The sequence below is a fragment of the Abramis brama genome, assembly GCF_963993115.1.
Source record: "Abramis brama genome assembly, chromosome: 15".
Classification (NCBI taxonomy): domain Eukaryota; kingdom Metazoa; phylum Chordata; class Actinopteri; order Cypriniformes; family Leuciscidae; genus Abramis; species Abramis brama.
Window position 1 is genome coordinate 31,444,567 of NC_139977.1, and position 23,670 is coordinate 31,468,236.

At 35.2% G+C, this 23,670-nt stretch overlaps 1 protein-coding gene across 13 annotated transcripts in view; it reads right to left on the reverse strand.

Moving 5' to 3' along the window:
* Positions 1–23,670, reverse strand: part of sema4d (sema domain, immunoglobulin domain (Ig), transmembrane domain (TM) and short cytoplasmic domain, (semaphorin) 4D) — a 58,903-nt gene that overhangs the window by 8,935 nt on the left and 26,298 nt on the right. For all 13 annotated transcript variants that reach the window (XM_084137238.1, XM_084137237.1, XM_084137227.1 and 10 more), the window contains 13 exons: positions 11,685–11,818; positions 9,550–9,695; positions 9,375–9,437; positions 9,170–9,268; positions 8,046–8,139; positions 7,815–7,931; positions 6,271–6,422; positions 4,808–4,983; positions 4,412–4,568; positions 3,365–3,587; positions 2,084–2,199; positions 900–1,069; positions 570–616 (listed from right to left, as the gene is read on the reverse strand). In XM_084137238.1, coding sequence (XP_083993364.1) covers positions 570–616; positions 900–1,069; positions 2,084–2,199; positions 3,365–3,587; positions 4,412–4,568; positions 4,808–4,983; positions 6,271–6,422; positions 7,815–7,931; positions 8,046–8,139; positions 9,170–9,268; positions 9,375–9,437; positions 9,550–9,695; positions 11,685–11,781 — 1,657 coding nt within the window. In that variant the 5' untranslated portion in view covers positions 11,782–11,818. The remainder of the gene's footprint in view (positions 1–569; positions 617–899; positions 1,070–2,083; positions 2,200–3,364; positions 3,588–4,411; positions 4,569–4,807; positions 4,984–6,270; positions 6,423–7,814; positions 7,932–8,045; positions 8,140–9,169; positions 9,269–9,374; positions 9,438–9,549; positions 9,696–11,684; positions 11,819–23,670) is intronic.

Sequence of the window (23,670 nt, forward strand, 5' to 3'; positions counted from 1 at the left end):
ATTTAAGAACAAATATGCAACTATGGATATTACATAATAAAATTATAAAGTATAAAGTCCATTATAATACATTATAATGTACTGAGGAATAGAAAAAGTATATTTATATATAAAACATTTATAAACATTTATTTATTTATTTATATATATATATATATATATATATATATATATATATATATATATATATAAAAAATTACATACAAATAATAATTTAGAAATTATATAGATTCAATATATTAGCGCTGAGAAATACTTACGAAATTAAACTAAAATAAATATAAATATATATATGTAAATAATAAAAAAGATAAACATTGCCCAGCCCTAGTACACACACCTAAATGCCTATAGCAGTCTTATCCGTTAAACTTTCCTGGTGTGTGTGGTGTTTACACGGCTGTATAATTATCAGATATACAGTCACAATGGTCTCATGTACTCTGGTTTTTGTTGGTCTGTCTCAGCTAATGTACAGACAGCAAAAAAACTAAAACAGGCACTAAAACTGGACAATTTGAGCTTCTTTACAGTCTAATTTAATACAAATGACATTGTACATTACACACCTGGAGGACACATCCCAGCATCCCCTTTGAGGCTCTGAATCAGCTTCCTGTAACACACACAGCTCAGAGTAAATATAGACACATCTGATTAAAGATGATAATGCCGTCTGGCTAACATATTCCAGAAAACATATTCAAAAATATTTAAAAGCGTCTTTTAAACAAATTATGAACAGATAAGACACAATTACATCATAATGTGTTCCTCTTAAAGCCGGCGCAGAGACACAGTGTCTGCACATATTTGAGAAGTTAAAGACTAAAATCCTCCATGTCAACATGGCGGACGTGCTGTCGGTCACAATGAGGCGGTTAGTTCTCATTTCTCACCGTTGTTGAGCATCATCCTGGAAAATATTAATGCAGGAAGTTGAGCGCACGTCCCAGGCGCAGTACGGGTCTCGGGCCAGGACACAGTCCACACAGGACAGGTACTTCTCACAGAACGCTGTGGGACACTGAACCACACCGGAGTCAGAGCCAGCGTACAGGAACTGGGCCTGCAAAACAGGCAATCAATGATTCACTCAGAAATGCTTTTACTCAAATGTTTGAGATATAAAATTATACAATAAAAATATAAATAGGTAAATATTGCTGTTTATTAGACTGTACGGTTATATTTTTGCTTATAAATTCAAATGAATAAACATTCTTTCTTGTGTTCATGATTTTTAATTATTTTTAACTAGATTTGTACTGCGATCCACTTCTATAATTTAGAATCTACCTGGCAATGAAACTATGATTATGATTCCTCTAAAGTCATTTCAGAGCAAATATGCAAGTATGGATATTATATAATAAAATTTTAAAAATTGATATCATAAATTATTTTTATTTTAAGAATGATATAAAAAATAAATTATGACGATTCCTCTGACTCTAAAATTATAAAGTATATATCAAGTACTTGCAGAAATAAAATAAAATAATATAATGCATGATAATACAAAATAATATAAATATGATTATGAGAAATTAATGATAGACTATGATATAAATAATATAAATTATGATTCCTATAAATAATATAAATTATGATTATGACCTTTCAGGACAAATATGCAAGCATGGAAATTAAATAATAAAACTGTAAAAAAAAAAATATATATATATTTTTTTTTAAAATAAATTATATAAAAATAAAACAAAATATGATGATTCATCTGACTCTAAAATATAAAAGTATATTTCATATATAGAGAAATACTTGCAGGAATACTAATCATAATTTATAATATATATATATATATAAATTATGATTAGTATTCCTGCAGCCATTTTTCATTTCCTTATATATTCGTTGTCTGTGTGTGAGAATGAGAAACTGTAGATGATTTGCTGCTGGAAGAGGAACAGAGTCTGTACAGACTGTCTGTCTCCACCGTATGGAAACTTCCTCCCTGCTGTGGAATAACAGTGAATAAAGTGTGTTTTTGTGGATTTGATTTCCCATGATTCATCTCTCAAACGGCCACACCGCTGATAAGATGAATCTGAGCTGTTCGTACCGCCCGTGTGGAGAGTAACAGCGTTTTGATTGGCTCAGAGTTCTTCAGCAACTGGATCTCCTCCACCGTGTGAACCTCTCCCTCCAACACCAGAGACTTATGCAGGAAACCTTTATCTGAGAACACATCAACAACAGGACATCACCATCACCATCACCACACTGGAAACACAACTTCACCAACTCAAACCTTTTTACTTCAGATTTTAAGTTAATATTACAACAATTTGCACGTTCATGCTTTGATGTCGGTTAATGGTCTCATGCCATGCAAGTAAACTGATAACATTTAATAAATTATTGTTAGTTTTGACTTTGTAGCTGAAATTTAAAGTAGACTCGAATCTCTTTTTAGATGTGATAGTGTCTCAGTCCACATTACATTCACACTGGTGTTTTAGGAACCCAATCAAAATAAATAATATTAGTAGTAATAATAATAATAATAATAATAATAATAATAATATATTTTTTTATATAAATAATAATAAATAAATAAATATAATAATAATTATAATAATAAATAGTAATTTTTATTATTTATATAATATATGATTATTATCATAATTATCTGTATAATACATATCTATATTATTATATATTAATTTTATGAATAATACAATTTTATTATTAAAACTTTTTATTATTTTAATTCTTTTAATTTAGTGAAGTTATTAAAATAATGAGCATTATTATTATTTATAATATATTATTATTATCATTATTATCATCATAATTACTATTTATATATATTATAATACTATATTATTAATACTATTTTATTATTCTATAATTTTTACTATTATTAATCCATTGATGAAAATAATTCTTATTTTATTATATTTTAATTAATTATAAAGATAAATACTGTTTTAAACTAGAATTGTAAATAAAAAAATGAAAAATGAATATTTGATAATTATCATAATGCTTTATTTACACTACAAGTTCCTAATAATATTTATGTATTAAATTCTTCACTTCACTCGAGTTGTAAACATTTGGCGGAGTTCTGCTGAGATGCTGCAAACTGAACAAAAATGTTGGAAATTATGCAAATGTATAATAAAGTAAAGCTAGCACATGTTGTGTTCCTGAATGCACGAGCAGAGATGAAGTTCACTGCATTCACTGTGAACAGCGGATCATGTCGCGATTATCGTGCAGCTCCATCTATTCATTTTAATTTTACAATCATATTTCCCGTTTGGGAAACCCTGGTGTAAAGAAACCAGACTTTCACATCCTGTGGTTTTCGCATCTCTTCACCGCACTCACTCACCGGTGGCGGTGAAGATCACATCGTAGAGGTTTCCATCGAGGGCCTGGACTCTCTCCACAGCGATCTGTGTGTAGTTGACGTCTTTGGTGATGAGGCGCGGGCCGTTGCCGATGGGCAGCACAGGGTCCTCCAGCAGCGGGTGGTCCCGCACGAACTGCAGAGTCTTATCGGGCAGCTGGAGGGACGAGTTGATGTTCTGCATGCGGTTCAGGTTAGTGATGCACTGAAACGGATAATGATCAAATCAAATGATTAGTGATAGAGCAATTAATAGGTGATGTTATTAGCTTAACTCTTCCTGCCTGGCTAATTAACAAATGTTAGTTTCTCCTTATGTCAAATATTTATTGCTAACTTTGAGTTACAATTTTATATATATGTTTTGAATAACTTATGGTACAAACCTATATATTGTGGTGTATTATATATACAAAATAAAAAAAAATAAAAAAAAATGAAATAATTAAATAATAAAATATGAAATAAAATTATTTAAAATAATGAACTACATGCAAATAATAAAATTAGACACACACATATATATATATATATATATATATATATATATATATATATATATATATATATATATATATATATGTATGTATGTATATGTATATGTATATATGTGTATATATATATATATATATATATATATATATATATATATATACACACACACATATATACACACACACATATATATATATATATATATATATATATATATGTGTGTGTGTGTGTGTGTGTGTGTGTGTGTGTGTGTGTGTGTGTGTGTGTCTAATTTTATTATTTGCATGTAGTTCATTATTTTAAATAATTTTATTTCATATTTTATTATTTAATTATTTCATTTTGTTTTATTTTATTTTACTTTATTTTATTTCATTATTATTTCATTATATTTTATATTTCATTTCCATGACTAATTCTCTTTCACAGCACCCTTTAAACTGAACTCCTTCACAAAACCCTTTAAATGATCCATGTAAGGCTCATGTGAGCAGACATATACCATTGAAACCCATGTTTTGGGCACATACTAACCGCTCCGGGTCTGGGACTCGGGGTGATCCCGTTAAATCGGACCCACTTGGTATGGGACTGTTCCACCGTGGCCTTCTGCATGTACTTCCCTTTGGAGAAGACCTCATGCACTGAACTCATGTTATACGCACACACCGCGGACAGACCGACATTCCCCCTGAAACACAGACAAACAAGAAATGCAGTCACAAAAATCCAGTCTTGCCACTTCTTCTTACCACTTTTGTTTTGCATTATTCCAGTTACTCAGATCCAGGTGATGTTATGACTCACACACATACTCGGATGAATCAAGCCAAACTGGAACAAGCGGTTTTAAATGCCACACTCGGTCATTTAGCACAGTGGGTTTAATGTTTGCTCTTCAACTAACCATAAACATGTGCCAAACCTCACCACTGAGATGTGAAGACCCCATAGATGACGGTGTCTCTCCAGTGAGGGGCTTTCAGAATGAACACGTCATGAACCACGTTGAAGACAAAGTTGAGCTCGGGCATGGAGCAAACCAGTTTAGCCTTCAGAAACGACGTCCACTTCTTCTGCAGAGTCCGCTGGCCTCCCAGATCACCCTGTTACAGCGAGAGACAGGACACACTTTATAGAAAAATGGGTAACACTACATATGTTACATAGTAATAACAGTAAATGATGCATAATTACATGCAACTAACCCTCAACCAAATCCTAATCCTACCCTAACCCTATAGTAAGTACATGTTGTTAATGGGCTTTATGCACAGCTGCACTACTTCCTGAACTTCAGCCAGCTCTTTGTTTCCTGTCTGCCATTATTGGACAAACTGATTAATCCAGGTGTGCCTAACCTCAGTAACAATAATCAGACACACCTGGATTAATCAGTTTGTCCAATAATGGCAGACAGGAAACAAAGAGCTGGCTGAAGTTCAGGAAGTAGTGCAGCTGTGCATAAAGCCCATTAATATGACTCAGTACTTAAATATATAATTACACTGTAACAACGACACCTTAAAATAAAGAGTAACCAGAAAAATGTACATCCGCATGGCGTCATTTACATAAAGCAAATATTTCATTACAACTGGAAGTAAAACTGGAACTAAAACTAACAATAGCCTCAACCACTGAAAGACTTCTGTAATCACACACACACTTTGTGTCGAGGTGAAGTTTTATTGCATCAGCTCATCGGGTGTTTTGTTTTGTTTATAGCAGGACGTTAAAATGAATGTAATGATGAGTAATTACGAGTTTAATTACGAAAATGAGTAATGATACTGAAAATTCAGCTTTGATCACAGGAATAAATTACATTTTACAATATATTTAAATACAATTGTATATAATATTATTGTTTTTACTGTATTTTTGATCAAATAAATCAAAATCCATGGTGAGCAGAAGAGACTTTATTCAAAAACATTAAAAAAATGTAACTTTATAAAACATAATAGAAAAATATTTGTTTTTCTCTCATGCTCTGAAATTTCATTCTGCTTTGTTTTCAATTATGTCTGAAATTTTTGGTAATTATTACATCTGGATGAACAAAGAAAATGGCTTGCAAGAATATCTTTGTGAAATCTTCAGCTCTGAATAGTTTTTATGTGACGAAAATGACACATGATCAAATGTTGATTCTCTAGCAGTAAACAGAGAAACTGAGATGTCAAAAAATGAGAGATCTAGATAAGATCTAGCTCTAGATAAGATGATGAGATAGAAACCTCCATCTTAAGTGACAAAGAGGGAAGTTTGATGATTTTTAATGAGGAAAACACCTAAACATGCGGAACAAATACATGTTTATGCCTTCATTGGAAACGAAATGGAAGATGAAGAAATGGAGATAAGAGTTAGTACAGGGCTGATCTCACCTTACAAACACGAGCGATCCTGGGGATCAGCAGCTTGCCGAAGAACTCGTACTCCACCGACACCTCCGTGAAGAAGTAGTAGATCTTATCGTCGTCTCCATCCGGGCTATTCTGCCCTTCCCGGATCACATCGGCAAAGACGAAACTGGGCTCTGCACAACCAGAACCAGTCACAAATGAGCAGTGTTATTGTAAGATCATTTATATACGGTTATAGTTTTTATTATTATTCTGAATTAGCTTTTATATCAGTTTTTGTTTTAATATTAGTTTAATGTTTTTTGACAAATTGTGCTTTTGTCATTTTTATTAGTATTATTAAGCTAAACCATGATCTTACCATTTGTGGTAAGATAAAAAAGAGAGAAATTAGAACTTTTATTCATCAAGGATGCATTAAATTGATCAAAAGTGACAGTGAAGACATTTATGATGTTACAAAAGATTCTATTTAATAAATGCTTTGATAAATTTAATTAATAAATGCCACTAAATGCTGTTCATTGGACTTTCTATTCATCAAAGAATTCTGAAAAATAATATGCATCATGGTTTCCACAACAATATTAAGCAGCACTACTACTACGCCTACTACAACTACTACATGCTACGCCAATGTGCTTTGAGTCTACATATAACTCTTATTTGACTGTTCTCTATGCCTGCTTGTATATCTGTGGGCCCTATCTTACACCCAGCGCAATGCAGCGCCAACTTTTTGCTAGTTTCAGCCCGACACGGTTTTCATTTTCACGTCCGGCGCCTCGTTGTTTAAATAGCAAATGCATTTGCACTCATCTGTGCGCCCATGGACTGCTGGTCTGAACACGAGGTGTGTTCTGGCGCATTGTTGGAGTGTTGCTATTTTGAGGAACAGAAATAGACTGAGCCATTGACCGACTGAACCCTGGTCTAAAGTCAATGGCGCAGTATTTTTTTTGTTATTTAAAGAGCGCATTAGTAATGTGCGCGTATAGGCGGATCCACAACACACATACACTCTGCTTATTAAACACACAGGGATGCACAGCAGCACACACACACGCCAATTTTTTTAAATAAAAGGATCACAATGTAAAAGATTATTATTATGTTCATAAAGATATGGTGAATCTGGCTTGTCCCGTTGATGTTCAGCTTGCGCACTTTTACCTCGCGCACGAGCAGATCCGTTTGCGCTCTGGAGACGCGTTCGGTCTTTCCACTATCAAATTCCGTCATATAAATAGCGAATCCGCCATGGCGCGAGCGCAACTGGCATTTAAAGGGAATGGGAGATTATGATTGGTTTAACGCACGTAAATCCCAAAACACACCCATTACTCATTAAGAGAATAGGGACAACCCTTTTAGACCATGCGCCGGGAGCGCCGACCATTTTCCCGTCGTTAAACTAGCAAAAGTGGATTCGGACACGACCTAAGTGAACTTGCGCCCTGAACTTTAGACCATGTGTTTAGATCCTTAAAATAGGGCCCTATACGTACTTATACAGTTTATTATTTTATACTACTGTCTACTGTAATGGAAACATTTGCACGTACCGTTGAGCCAGGACGTGGAATACTCTGTGCGCAGTAAACTCTGAGACGGAGAAGATCGAGAGATGATCGGCTCACTCCCCAGGAAGTTATAAGCGGTTCCCGAGTACAACTCGCCATCTGAACAAGAAAAACACAAGCAGTTAACACACTACTACTGGAAATATGAGGATATGAAGAAGAATACCAGATGAAACACTGATGCTGTCCTGCAGAAACTACAGGTGAACTTACCAACCATTACGGTAGTGAAACTTTGGCCCGGGTCAAAGGAGCATTTCCCCCTGCCATCCTCTGGTCTGTTGTGCAAACTGAAATTCTGCAGAGACTAAAGAGGAATGAGCCGGTAAGAGACATCACAACTTTCTTTATTATGTAAAAGTAAAATAAGAAATGGAACAGATATAAACCATCATATATGTAGACCTTGAATGCAATGCAAGTCAATTTGGATAAAAGTGTCAGCCAAAGGCGTAAATGTAAATAAATAGTTCAGACTACAGTCACATGACCCTGTTGTCTGTCTTTATGGCAACAAAAGAGGAAACTATTGTATTAAAACCCAGAAATGGCCATTGTTATCAAAATATCAGGGAAGTTCTGGCAATCTAGAGAAACCAAAATGTCACACATATTGAAATTGATGATAATACTTTTGTGTTTAAAACTATATAAAGCGGAACAGCTGAGTTCCCACAAGTAAAGATCCCAGCAATGTTGCTATCGATAACTAAAACCACAATGCAGTTCTCGTATATCGTCTCGTTTTGGTGTGTGAATCTTTTAAATCAAATCAAGGATTCAGTTGAGTCACACTCGCAAATTCGCATTTACAAATTATATAATATATAATATATATATATATATATATATATATATATATATATATATATATATATATATATATATAAATATATATTAGTGGCATTTAAACCTTTTTTTAAAATTGCATTTAATAGCTGCATTTAATAATTCCCAGTGTTATTATATTTGTGGCCGTAATATTGTAATGCTTTAAGTAGCTCATTCCTTCATAAAGGATGCTCACAAAGTCTTTTTTCCCCCAAATCTTCAAATATTTATTTGCCTCAAATGTTATTCGAAATTTTTGCAATGTTATTTATCTGTGAGCTGGTTAGCTTGGTTCAAAACTTAAAACCCTTTACTGAAGAATTTCTCAAAATCCATTTGGAGAAAATAGATGGAAAAAACACTCCCGGAACCGATGCTGATAAAAAGTGGACGCTTACTGTTGCCCGATTAAAAACTTGTAAACATTTTCCACGTTTGAGTGTTTGCTGGCAAGCTCGGCTGATGTTTTGAAGGTTTAATTAGTGAATATTAAGAGTTGTACGCACCAGATAATCACAGAGAGGTTGAAACGCGTGAGTCCCGCAAACATACAGATTGTCTTCATCCAGGACTTGCAAAACTCGAACGTAGTTTCGACAGTCCGTCTATCACACAAGCACAAAAAAACAGTTCATGCTCTGGATCAAATATTTACAAAGATTCCACCATCAGTGATGAAGTATTCAGATTGAAGACATTTTTCCACATTACCTCTTTGGATTTCCCCTTTAAAATACACATCGACATGTCGTTCTCTGGAACTTTCCACATCAGCTGAAAGAGATCACAGTCAATACAACATCACAACACTGTCTGCTAACAGTGCACTGTGTGTGACCAACATAAAGAGTCTTTAAAAGAGATGGCAAGCAGGAATAATTGTCACCTGGTTGCTCTTGATTGACACATTGTTCATGTTGAGTTGGTAGATGACCTCTCGAGCGCCCACATACAGCACACCTCTGTCCTCGCTCAGCAGGAGAGTCGTGTAGTTGAACACATCCGGCTCCCAGAACTCAAGCAGGTTCACATCTACAGGAACACACACACACATTAGCAAACCATCAGATGGGATTTGTGGGTACTGGCCGAGATCTGGGTACTGGAAATAAACAGCAGACATATCTGACTAAGATGGAAAATTCAAGGAGAAAAACGGCTGGAAAAGAAATGACATTTTCTGGAATCTCTTTACGTCTGCTGAATGAATACATTGCACATAAAACTGAATAAACTTTCAAAGAGTATATTAAACAGTATTCTCCAGCTGGTTGTGGTTGAACCCGCTCTAGAGGAGATCCTGAGCCCAATTGCTAATGCTTCTTTTTAAATTGCTCCTTTTTTGCCATTAAATTAACATTAATCAGCATTAAATGATGTGCATTAAAGGGGTCCAATTAAACTTGTTATATATGTTCATGTTCCTCAGTGTGCAATGTTGCTGTTTGAGCATGAAAAAGCTCTGCAAAGTTACAAAGAGTTCTTCTCTATATCAGTGTCAGTGTTTCTGAACTCCCTGAAACGAACAAACACGTCACAATATTCCTCATTTAAATAATTAATATGCAGAATAAAGGGGCGGGGCCTGGTCGAGTTAGTTAGTAGTGTGTTGAATCTCATGGTAAGGGGCGGGACATTTTCCAAACACGCTCGAAGCGCTTGACCAATCACAACACACTGCTCCAGCCGACCAATCAGAGCACAGTGTGCTTTTCAGAAGGAGGGGCTTCATAGAGACAGGAAGTAAACAGAGCGTTACTGACAGACTGGTAAAAGAGGAGCCGCAACAATGGAGAAAATGGGACAAATAATGTGTTTTTTGAACATTCAAGCATGAAACCTATTTTAGTACAGCCCTAGACAAAAGGGCATAAGAGGTCCCCTTTAAGAAAGTAAAAAGGGTACATTTGGATTACAATAGCTTCTTCTGGAGGACACAAACGACCAAGACAATGTGCAATGGCTGTAATTCTTGAACACTTTATGTTTAGTAAGGGATATTTATACACTACATGTATATTTGAGCATGAGCATTCAAAGATAGTGATTTATGTGTCACTGGCACACTTCAGGTTGTGTATGGCAGCCAGTTTGGTGTGTGCATGCGTGCGAGTTTACGCTACATACTTGCGGCTCTCAGGTCTGCAGCGGCCAGGCGTCTGCAGGCGCCACATGTGTGTGCTGATGCTATTTGTGTTAGAAAAGCCACACATCGAACTTCCTGTGATGGTGAAACATGCTTCTTAACTATATATATATATATATAAAATATACATATATTACTGTTAAGTTTGGGGATGAAATGTTTTAATGTTTTTCTCATGTCTCTTATGTTCACCAATGCTGCATTTATCTGATCAAAAACTGTAATATTGTGAAATATTACAACAAATTAAAAAATATTTTAAAAAGTAATTTATTCCTGTGATCAAAGCTGAATTTTCAGCATCATTACTCCAGTCTTCAGTGTCATATGATCCTTCAGAAATCATTCTAATATGGTGATTCGCTGCTCAAGAAACATTTATTATTATTATCAAGGTTGTGCTGCGGAATATTTGTGTGGAAACCTTGACCCATTTTTTCAAAAGAACAAGATTTATTTGAACAGAATTGAGAATAAATTAACAGAATTGAGAATAAAATATTTTGCAACATTATACATGTCTTTATTGTAATTTTTGATCAATTAAACGTATCCTTGATGAATAAAAGTACCGGTATTAATTTCTTTAAGACAAATCCACAAATCATAGTGACATTGTGTGTGTGTGTGTGTGTGTGTGTGTGTGTGTGTGTGTGTGTGTGTATATATATATCTATATCTCACATACATATATATATATATATAAGGTATACACATATATACGGTATAATTACACACACACACAGTTTAGAAGTTTAGAGGTTTCACCATCACAGGAAGTTTGATGTGTGGCTTTTCTAACACACGTGCTGCCATCAGACGTTTGACACCCATTACATTTCTGACAAGAAAAACTAAATTAACCCTTCACTCACCATCCTGCTTCCATGAGCTCCTGGGAACGCTGGAGGGGCCGTGTGTGGAAACTTCCAGAAGCAATCCGAGAAACACTCCTAACACACTCAGAGCCATGTTGGACTCCGGGATCTTCGGCAGCGTGATGTTTCCTCTGTGAGAACGACAGAGAGAAAAGGAAGAAAAGACAGCTGTCAGTCGAACTACGAGCTCCACATCTGAGACAATCACAGCCAATGAAATGGAGAAATTTAGCATGTTCAAACTGACACGTGTCATCATTTAGCGGTAACAGGCTTTATTAAGAGTGACATCAAGTGTTTACTTTGCACACAACAACAACGAATGAATACACATATATTCACACTTCTCATTTCCATACAATGAACAATACAGCAGCTTACATGCAATTTTGAATATACAGTCCCATGGTCCAAACATTACCATTTTCATGCTCGTCTAAACTATTTACAGTATAAAAAATATATATTGCAAAACTTTTTTGGACTTAATTATTGATACAATTATGACAGAATAGCTGCGATATGGCTAAGTGTGATCATCAAATCACAAAGGCTGTGATTAATTAATTAAATATATGCACTGCTGGTTTCAGAGTGAAGTCTGGCACTGTTTTCATTTACATGAAATTGCATTTATTTATTTATTTTCCAGAAAACCACCAAAATAAAAGCTTGATTGTTTAAATGTTTGAAAATAAACATTTAAAGAAGTAAATAATATAACTTTTACAGCTGTACTATAAAATACATTTTTTTTAATTACATTTCTGATTTTGTTTAATATTTTATAAAAAAAGAATTATATATACATATACACATATATACATACATACACACACACACACACATACATACATATATATATATATATATATGTGTGTGTGTGTGTGTGTGTGTGTGTGTGTGTGTGTGTTAACATTAGTTAATGTATTAACTAACATGAACTAACCATGATCCATGATACATAACCATCATATATTTGTTACTGTATTTGTTAATCTTTGTTAAAGTTACTTAATAAAAATACAGCTGTTCATTGTTTGTTCATGTTACTTCACGGTGCATTAACTAATGTTAACTAATACAACTTTTGATTTCAATAATGTATTAGTAAATGTTGAAATAAAATGAACAAAGATTAATAAATGCTGTAGAAGTGCAGTTCATTATTAGTTCATGTTAACTAATGTAGGTAACTAATGTTAACTAATGAAACCTGTTACCATTATTTTTAATCTCTATATGCAGATGTACAAAATCACCCAGCTGATTCAAGAATAGAGCAATTCAAGTCATCTGGTGAAAACTCCTGTATTTGTTCATATTGCAATGTATATTGCAGAAAAACTAAATATTGCAATGTCAGTTTTTCCAATATCATGCAGCCCAATGCAGAATGTGCCTTTATGGATGAACTTCTTTAACTGTAGCATTTCTACTCATTCATAGTTCGCAGTGAGTAAAGAGCAGGGAAGCGTTTGCGTAACATTAGGGCTGTGCCGGTAAACTTGACAACCGCACCACCGCGGTTGTAAAGCGCCACCGCGGTGGCTGAGGAGTACCGGCGGTAGTTTGCAAAAAAAAAAAAAAGGTTGTATGTGAATGCTGTTTTACATTAATATTATGACACACAAAGCTTTGTTTACAAAATAAATAATAGGTTAGCAATTAAATGTTATATCGCAGGCGCAGCCATGGAAAAGTTTGAATGAGAGAGTTGTGCGAGAGTCCATAAATTTAAACTTTGTCGGCTTTGAATTCTGGTTTGCGATCTTCACCCGATAATCAGCGAATTCCATTAGTTATTCCATATAGAAAGTTGAATTGTCTACTTTTAAACAAAACAATTCATAACGAAAATAAACCGACAAGCATATGTTTATGTATTCCGTATAGTGTGCAATTCTCTGCGCGTTCACTGCGAAGATGACGAGTGAGTGAGCACTGAGCATCGTCAACTTCATCTTTGCAGCCCGACACTGACACAAAAAAACTTCCCACTTTATTAATAAACTTTTCAAATGTCTCCTTGCTATATTTGACACGTTCATAATCATTACTTTTGCCGGTTTGTGACAGCTGTTATGTGCGTTATTGGCAGCGTCACCCACATGAACTCGTTAACCGCATCAGCACCAGAACATGGAGATTTTATTTTAGAGAATGATCGCACAACAGACATTAGAACAACCGAATATTCAAAAATCGTGACTCATCCCTGCATGGAATCTCTTTTTTCTTTTCCCATATCTTCACTCGCGTCTCACCCATTTCCAAAGGGGATTATAAACGTTTCTTCCTTTGTTCGCTTTTAGGTCGATTATTTTCGTATTCTTTACTGTGGTAGGCTAAAGTAGAAAAAACGCTGTAGGACAGATATAGCCTACATTTTTTACATGTACGTCAAATTCTTTTTAACACAGTTTGTGCTTGTTATTAGACATAGGCTATGATAATTGGTATAGGCGCGTCAAGTTCATTTGTAAAGCGCGTTTCACACGCGCGGGTGATTTTAGTTTGGCTTTCTCTGGCAGCGCGCAAACATAGCTTAAATGTCTTGCCCATGTGGAAGATAAAATTTGCTCTTCATACCTTTTACAAGTAGAAAACATGAAGATATCAGAAAAGAGATCGATGCCTGCTCGTGTCCCACATCCCTCTCAAAGCGCAGAGCGGTATAGGCTATATCACGCGTCTTTGTGTGGAAATATTAAACTAAAGTTTTTTTTCTTTTTCTTAAATAGATTAAGATTTTTCTTAAATAGAATAGATTTATTATATTATGTAAGTTACCAGTATTTACTGATATTTATTGCAATGCTTTACCGGCTTTATTGTGTCGTTTTTTTGTTTTTATTTATTTATTTATTTCAAAACAACCCCCCAAACACCGCAACACCGCCGGTATTTGGGTCCATTACCACCGCGGTGGTAAAAAACTGCCACCGTCACAGCCCTACGTAACATTCATATCAAATGAGCCCGGCTTCAGGCAGAACAGCAGCTCTTGGAAGGAGAGAAGAGGAACGCGATGACAAGCGACCAAAATTAGCATCAGTGAGATAAAGCCAAAACATCCCTCTCGCTCGCTATCAGCGGCGGCCGGTTAGCATAGCATGTGCTCACTGTCCCGTGTGGTAAAAACAGCACGTCCCGCGTCCTTGAACTCAGATTCAGGGTTTTAAATACATAGAGAAACCACAGTTAAAGATCAATAACCTAGATATGACTGTAAACTAGACCGGCTGATTTGTCAGAAATTCCCCTGAACTGATATCTATGCCACAGGGAAGTGAAGTCAGACATCATGAGGTCACGACACATGCTTCTGAAATGTCAACTAAACCCCAGGACAGAAAAATGACACCGTATATAATGATTTTCATGACAACTCATATTTAAAATCATCTAGAGTTTCCACTAGCCTGGAAATCCAGACCTAAATCTGAAAGATGAATGGTCTGGCATCGACTAATGAAGATCGGCCAGCTCGAGGGGCGGCACCAAGCGTGCATTTGAAAATCTCACTGCACGCTATTGGATAACACTACGACCAATCACAACAAGCCCCATACGCTTAGCTACCAGCGGAGTTAACTGGTAGATTAGACTCTTGCCGTGTCCGGTCGACAAAACAGCAAAAACGGCCTTCATGCAAAGGAAGGATTCGAGCGGCGTCTTCTGTTCCTCTTTTAGATAAAAAGCCAAGTCTAACTCGTTCATTGTAGCGGCCAAAGCCGTTTCAAACAACTGGTGTTCATCCATCGCCATCTTGCAATAGCCATCTGTCGTCTTCTGTTTAGCTCGCCTCTGGCCCGCCTATATCAGATAACCCGATGTGATTGGTGCAGCTCGGATACAAGGGCATATTTAATGAGCATCATTACTCGACGCCAGAGTAACTCACTGAGCAAATTCAACTTGTGCTCTCGCGAGAACTCTGGATTTCCAGGGTAGGTTTTCACACTGATTGGTCATTTAAGACACAACCTTCATCTCCTTAGATGTGCAAAACTAGATTTTTTTGAAAAATGTATGCATGTAAAATCAACATAACACTTGTTTGATTTTAAATGTCATAATAAAACATGCATTAGTATTGATGGTTCATATCCTGACAGGTGTTTTTAAATTCCAACAAATGATCTCCATATGTGCTCTGTGTTATTGTTCTGTGGAGAAAAAGAGCAGAGAGATTGAAAGACAAAAGAAAACAAATGAAGTGAAGAGAGAGGAATGTAATAAGATCCAGGAAAGTCAACATGTGAAGATCACAGGAAACACTAAATGGCCCCAAGCAAAGACAGAACACAAACTGCAGCGCTCGGCTTATATCGGCTCTTCAGATTCATCCGTTTCATTTCTTTCATTCTGATCCGAGAGAGAAAAGCTTATGACATGAGAGGGAGGAAACTTATCGGATCCTTAGAACAGAGATTTAACAAGAGACAGCGCTTTAAAAGAGGAAAATCACTGGAACACACTTTTCAACAAATAAAATAAATTAGGGCTGCACAATATATCGAAATTATCGAAATATCGCAAACGTATATATCGTGATATGCATATCGTAACGGCTTGCGGTAACTGGGGTCATGAACAAAAGACAAAGAGAAAATCACTCACAGCTCTTGGCTGAATAACTTTTGTAGCTTTAATAAGAATCAGGATATATTTCATTCATACAGTGTTTTATTTTTGCGTTTGATTATTCAGTTTCTGTTGTTAAATAACCCTAATGTAGGATAACCTGAACCCCTGAACACTTCTTATGCCACAGTAAAACACTGCTGTTCACTTTCAGAAGTTGTAGGGATGACTTGTCACAAAAAGAGTGTGAAACATGCATGTAGGTTATATAATTTTAAATATATTTTAAAAATGATTTAAGTTTATTTTACACACTTTAAGCATTATCGTATCGCATATCGAATATTGCATTGTTTAATGAGTTATCGCATATCGCATTTTTCTTCAATATCGTGCAGCCCTAAATAAAATAAAAGTACATTTCGCTTTACATTGCATTCATTCTATATTTAAATAATGTATATATATTTAAATATGACGGTTGCATCAAATACAACCCACTGTTTATGGTCTCTGGCCATTGTTTATTTCTAAAGATATATATAGTATTCGCAGTTATAGCAATACTAAGTGTGCAAAAATCCGAAAATACTCCATTACAAGTATTTCCATTCCAAATTTCAATTAATTCCTGTTGAGAAAGTAGTATATTAATTTCAACTGATTTTATCTTAATTTTACGGTTATAAAATTGTGAACGAGCAGTAAATGAGCATTGACAACATGACATTGGTTGACAAAAATAAGAAACCTGGACTAAAGTTTTAAGATCACTTCAAGTGAAAAACTATAGAATATGACTACTTTTTTTTAGTTGTTGTGGCTTTAGACATCAGATGTGCTTCAGATATCAAAAGGAAAAGCACATATTTGGACAGAAACCCAAAACTCAAACCGACAGGAGGCCCGTGACTGACCCTGCAGGACAGCAACACCAGTGACTGATGCATTGGAAATCAACACAGTAAAAAAACAAGCATTGATCAACAGCACAAGAGTTTTCACAGCTTCAGGGAGGAAACTAGCACACGTGCGCCAAACAAGTTCTACCAACGACCCTCACTGTACGGAAATGCTAAAAGGAGGTCACGCACACACAAAGACCCTGTTGTGTGTGTGAGGGGAGAATTACACACACACAGTAAACAATCAACAAAAGCTCGACATGTGTGTGTGTTGTCTGAGTGTGAGCGCATGACATGGCCTCTCACACACTGCACTTTCCCAGAAAAATTCATTCACATGCCAGACCTGATTAGTCGAACCCTGATTCGGGTTTTGCCCTGAAAATGAAACGAGGAGCAGCGAATAACGGAATAAATTATAACAAATAATAAAAAACTTCTTGATGTGTATGTATTGAATATAAATAATTATTTTATATTTACTATGTATGTATGTATGTATGTATGTATGCATGCATGTACATACATGCATGCATGCATACATACATACATGCATACATAAAGGGGTGTAACGGTACATGCATTCGTCCCGAACATGCATTCGTCACGGTACGGACATCACGGTTTGGTGCATAAAGTTCAATTCACATTTATTTGCATAGTGCTTTTACACATCGTTTCAAAGCAGCTTTACAGAAAATGCAGTCAGACAACGAACACAGTCAGTCACAGGCCATTCACACTCCAATCCAGAAGGGGGCGCGTGCGGTAATGCAACACTGTTTGCTAACCACCACAACAGGAAAAAGAGCAGAAGAAGAAGAAAAAGGCGATCTACACACCAACCCAAAACCAGAGTTCAGACGACGCGCAAGAGCTTGCTAGAGTGTCCATTCATTTTTGTGGCGCGCTCCACAAACTTCTTTATTTTACAAAAGCATCATTTTATTGTGAGTGTACACATAAAAACAGACCTGTGTAAAAGTCACTGTATTTTCACCCCCCCAAAAATGTTTTTAAGTCAGATATTTATATCTTTTGCTTTACTGTGTCAGTAGGAAATATCAGTTTACATTTCCAAACATTCTGTTTATATGTGTGTGTATATTAGGGGTGTAACGGTACACAGAAGAAAGACAAACAGACAGACAGACAGATAAATAGATACACACACACACACACACACACACACTGCATGCGATTTCGCACACATCTCACATGCAGACACATCCCTCTTTTCCTGTATTAATACTCTTGAAGCCTGCAGTTTGTGGAGCACCTGTTTCGTGTCCGCCGCACGCACAGGCTCAGAAATGCAAGCTGGGTTTAAACAGTGGCATCTTGCCAACTGGGCAACCATGAGGCCGTTCTCAAACATTCAGTGTCTGCCAACTGTGCCCGTCCCCTCTCTCTCTCTCTCTGCACTGGCACTCACAGAGACGGCACAGTGATCGATGCCACTCGCTGCCGACACACAACACTTTCTGCCAGAATCAGCTTTCCCACTACGCCCGCTGACAGCTCTCACAATCCCTCTCTTTCTCTTTCTCTGCACCCTCTCATGCTTCTAGGGCCTGCGTGTGTGTGTGTGTGTGTGTGTCTCTGCGGTTTGTACTTTAGGTTCTTGTTTTTCCTTTCCAAGAGTATGAGAGTTTGTCTTTCACTCTCAACCTGTCCACTCATCACTAAAAAACAAAACTTGGCAGATGCATTCATCCCAGAGTGACTTAAGTTGCATGTAAGGTATGCGTTTGATCAGTTCATGCATCCCTTGAGATGAGAAAAGTTTATGTTTAAAGAAACCATGTTTAACTTTTTTTTTTTTTTTAAAGAAACCATGAAACGGGATGTATAATGCGTTTAAGTTCTGTAAGCTGATGCATTTCCGAGCAAAACACAGGGCTTAATTCTAGGACTTCAGGACAGGGATTAATATTATATATCTGGTTTACTCAGAAATACATCACATGGGTTGTAAAATGGGTTGCATTTTGCATGCAAATGAGTGTTGACGTCTGCTGCTCATTAACAGTCCTGCGAGCACAGTGAATATGTTGCTGGCAGAACTGCAGTGGACCCAGAAATACTGCGGTGAACACACAGTCTTTGGTTTGGCATGAAATATGATGAATGTTTCATGACATCACGGCCCTGTGGAGCAGCAGCATGCAGTTAATGCCCACATGCAAAGAAACTACACAAAAAAAGTGAACATAAACAGCAGGAAAAAACAATGATAAATGCAAATAATATACTGTAACTCATGATATTTTGCAATGACAATTCCGACATTTTAAGTGTCTAAATAGTTTTTGAGGCCACTGAGAGTATAAAAAACGCGCTATGAAAGCTGCAAAAAGCTTTAGAATTTCTTTCTAAATGAAACTAGCTGCAGCACGGCTACGGCTCTGACTTAAATAACTTCAGGACAGAAACTGTAGGTAATGGAAACCCAATGCAAAGGACAGAAAATAGCAGCTTCACGTGTAATTACAGCTGTACATCAGTGCAGAAAGAGCAGGGCAGCTCTGACGTGACCACACTGAAGCCTGATGAAGGGTCAGTGCCTGTAAAAGCTTATATTTAGGCAGAGCTACGGAGACCTTTAAAATACACACAAGCTGCAGGAAGGAGCGCAAACGACATGTGAAGAAAGTGAGGTGCATTTTAACACACACACACACGTGCCACTGCACAGTAGAATATAATGACTACCTCTGCTGCCCCATCAAAAGAAAAACTTAATTTTCAACATCTGCGTGTCTAAACTCTTAAAAATAAAGGTTCCAAAAGGGGTTTTACAGATTGATGACATAAGAGAACGTTTTAAAAGAGAACATTTTAAGTTGCTAAGATGCCACAAAGGACTTATAAGTTCCAATGATGTAAAAAAAAAACCTTTAAGTTCCAAAAGTCATAAAATAACCTTTAATTTCCTATAATGACAAAGGACATTTTAAGTTCCTATAACGCCATAAGAGAACTTTTATGTTCCTATGATGGCATAAAAGAACCTTTAAGTTCCTATGATGTCATAAAAAGAACCTTTAAGTTCCTATGATGTCATAAAAAGAACCTTTAAGTTCCTATGATGTCATAAAAAGAACCTTAAAGTTCCTATGATGTCATAAAAAGAACCTTAAAGTTCCTATGATGTCATAAAAGAACCTTTAAGTTCCTATGATGTCATAAAAGAACCTTTAAGTTCCTATGATGTCATAAAAAGAACCTTAAAGTTCCTATGATGTCATAAAAGAACCTTTAATTCATACGGTCATAAAATAATCTTTAAGTTCCTTTGATGTCATAAAGGAATATTTAAGTTGCTGAGATAAGAGAACTTGAGTTCCTGTGTTGTCATTAGAAAACCATTAAGTTCCTATAATACCATAAAAACAATTCCTATGATGTCCTAAAAACACTTTTAAGTATTTAAATTACAGTACATTAAAGAACATTAAAGAAGTTCATATGATGGTACAAAATAATCCTAAAGTTCATTAAAAAAAAGAAAACCTTTAAAGTTCCCATGATGCTATAAAACATTACATTACAATTTATTTACCAGAATATTTAAGTTCTCATGATGTGATAAGAGAACCTTTAAATGATTTTGTTCTCTAATGCAATGATATTCAGACATATAGTCAGTGTGACTGAAATGTGCAAATTAATCATGAGTTTGTTGAGGAACTACTAATGACTACAGTATAGTGTGAAAGATCAGAAGAAGTGAAACAGAACACAGAAGAAGAAGGAGAAGAAGGGAGTTACTGATCTTAGATATTCACAGGCTAAAAATACACACAGGCGGGCGAGATCAGAGGCAGAAGTCTGGACTGTGATGTCCTAACGCAGGTGCTGAAAGTGTGTGTGTGTGTGCGTGCGTGTGTGTGTGTGTGTGTGTGAGAGAGAGAAAATGTTTAACCTTGGGAAGACTGGATTGTTTTCAGTGAGTTACAGTCATCATGCATGTGTGTGGTCGAGTGTGTACTTGAGCAGCCATATTGGGGATCATTAACACTGTCTGTGTGTGTGTGTGTGTGTGTGTGTGTGTGTGTGTGTGTGTGTGTGTGTGTGTGTGTGTGTGCGCACATAGCCAGGAATCTTCAGTTTCTCTCTGAATAGTGCCCGTATATAAATAAATCTCACACACAGAGGGCGATCAGGTTTAGGGGGGGGGTTATATTACGGCCAGTCTTTCTGAACGACACGAGCAGAGTTTCAGTTGAACAGCAATATAACAGACAGACAAAAACAGAAACCAGCATAAAGATTCAGTTTCTGTCAACATGTCAGGATTCAGTCTCTGTGCACTGCTCTCATATCATGAAAAACACATACTCTCACATTCACAACTCCCTCTCCAATCCACACAGATCATTTACAGAATCTGAACTGCAAAAACAACTCATTAAAATAAGTGACTATTTTTTACTATTTTACAAAATCATGAGAATATTTTAATACATGAGCCACCCTCATTTACATAAATATTGCTCAGTACTACTAAATAAATATTATCACACCTCACAAAACAATGCACATCATGATACGTCATAATTCTACAATGCAAACGTAAACATTTAATATAAATATATATATATATATATATATATATATATATATATATATATATATATATATATATATATATATATATATATACACACACACACACATATACATACGTACGTACATATATATAATAATTAATAATTATTTAATAAATAATTTGCATTATATTATTTAATTTATATATTTATTCTTATATTATTAATATTATAAAATATATATTTTTTTTATTATTTTTTGTTTTTTAGCAATAATACAAATATAAAATAATGAATTTACATTATTTTATATTATATTATATGATTTTATTTCATATTAATAATTTTAACAACATTATATATGGAAAAACAACTGCCACAAATGTGTGGAATGACCCTTTTTAAACTTAAGAAGACTTGAAATGAACTCGGCCATCATTGCAGACAATGTCAAAGATGTCACTGAAACACACAGTTGGCAGTGAGTAAAGAGCCTCACGGCGGGTCACACTGAACCAGCTCATACACACAGCGGTTTTATTGTGCGATACATCAGCCTGTTTCCTGTTAATTAAGGTGCCTTTTTCTGCCCGGACGAGTCTTTAAAACAAGAGTACACCCCCATGACACTCCTCACTGTCACACTCCATGGTCAGTATTGTAACACGGCACCATCTTTAGCATGGCACTGATTTCACGCTCAGATTTAAGGTTCAGTATGAACAAAAAACCCTTCTGGGCTCTTTTGTGAAAACTCCCAGCATCCTCCGGCTCTTCCAGCACCTCCACAGTGTTTGTCTGGGACTTGGCAAGCAAGAGTAAATGCTCATTTTGACAGCCAGACACGGATTCATTTCATTACGGACTACCCAACACTGCAACAAACTCTGGCTGAGAACCGTCCATCTAGATGAGCATGTTTAACTGCAATTTACATACTCACGTCCCACTAACAATAAGCTACTGTACAAGGATTACAGTTCCTTCTGAAGAACACAACGGCTTTTAAATCACCCTTCATTACAAATCTGAACTCTGGATCGAGTTACACTGAAGTATGTGCTGCAAATCTCTCTCAACTGAGATCCAGAACAAGATCTGGCTGAGAGTACTACAATCCAAACCTGGTTTTCTTGTTGAGCAGAGGTGTGTAGCTGCTTTACTAAGTGATCAGATGCACCATTTTCACCTGCTGGACCAGAAAACAGCAACAACAAAATAAATAAATAATTAAAAATAAATAAATAAATAAATCCAGCAACTTCTTCAAAAAAAAAAAAAAAAAAAAAAAAAAAGTAAAAAAGTAAAAAAATAAATAAATAAATAAATAAATAAATAAATAAATAGATAAAATAAACAAAAACAAACCTGTTGTTCTTCAATTCCACCCCGGAAAAAAAAAATATTCGGACAAAAATATATAAATATATATATAAAAAATCGTATTTCTTATTTATATATTTCTCAAATAGCAAACATTGTATATAAACACACAGCGCTTCATATATATATATATATATATATATATATATATATATATATATATATATATATATATATATATATATATATATATATATATATATATATATATACAGTATATATATATAGTATATATATATATACTATATATATATACTGTATATATATATATATATATATATATATATATATATATATATATATATATATACTGTATATATATATATATATATATATATATATATATATATATATATATATATATATATATATATATATATATATATATATATATATATATATATATATATATATATACAGTATATATATATAGTATATATATATATATATATATATATACATACACAGTATATATATATATATATATACACACACACACACACACACACACACACACACACATATAAGTAACCCCGACTCAACAAACTGATC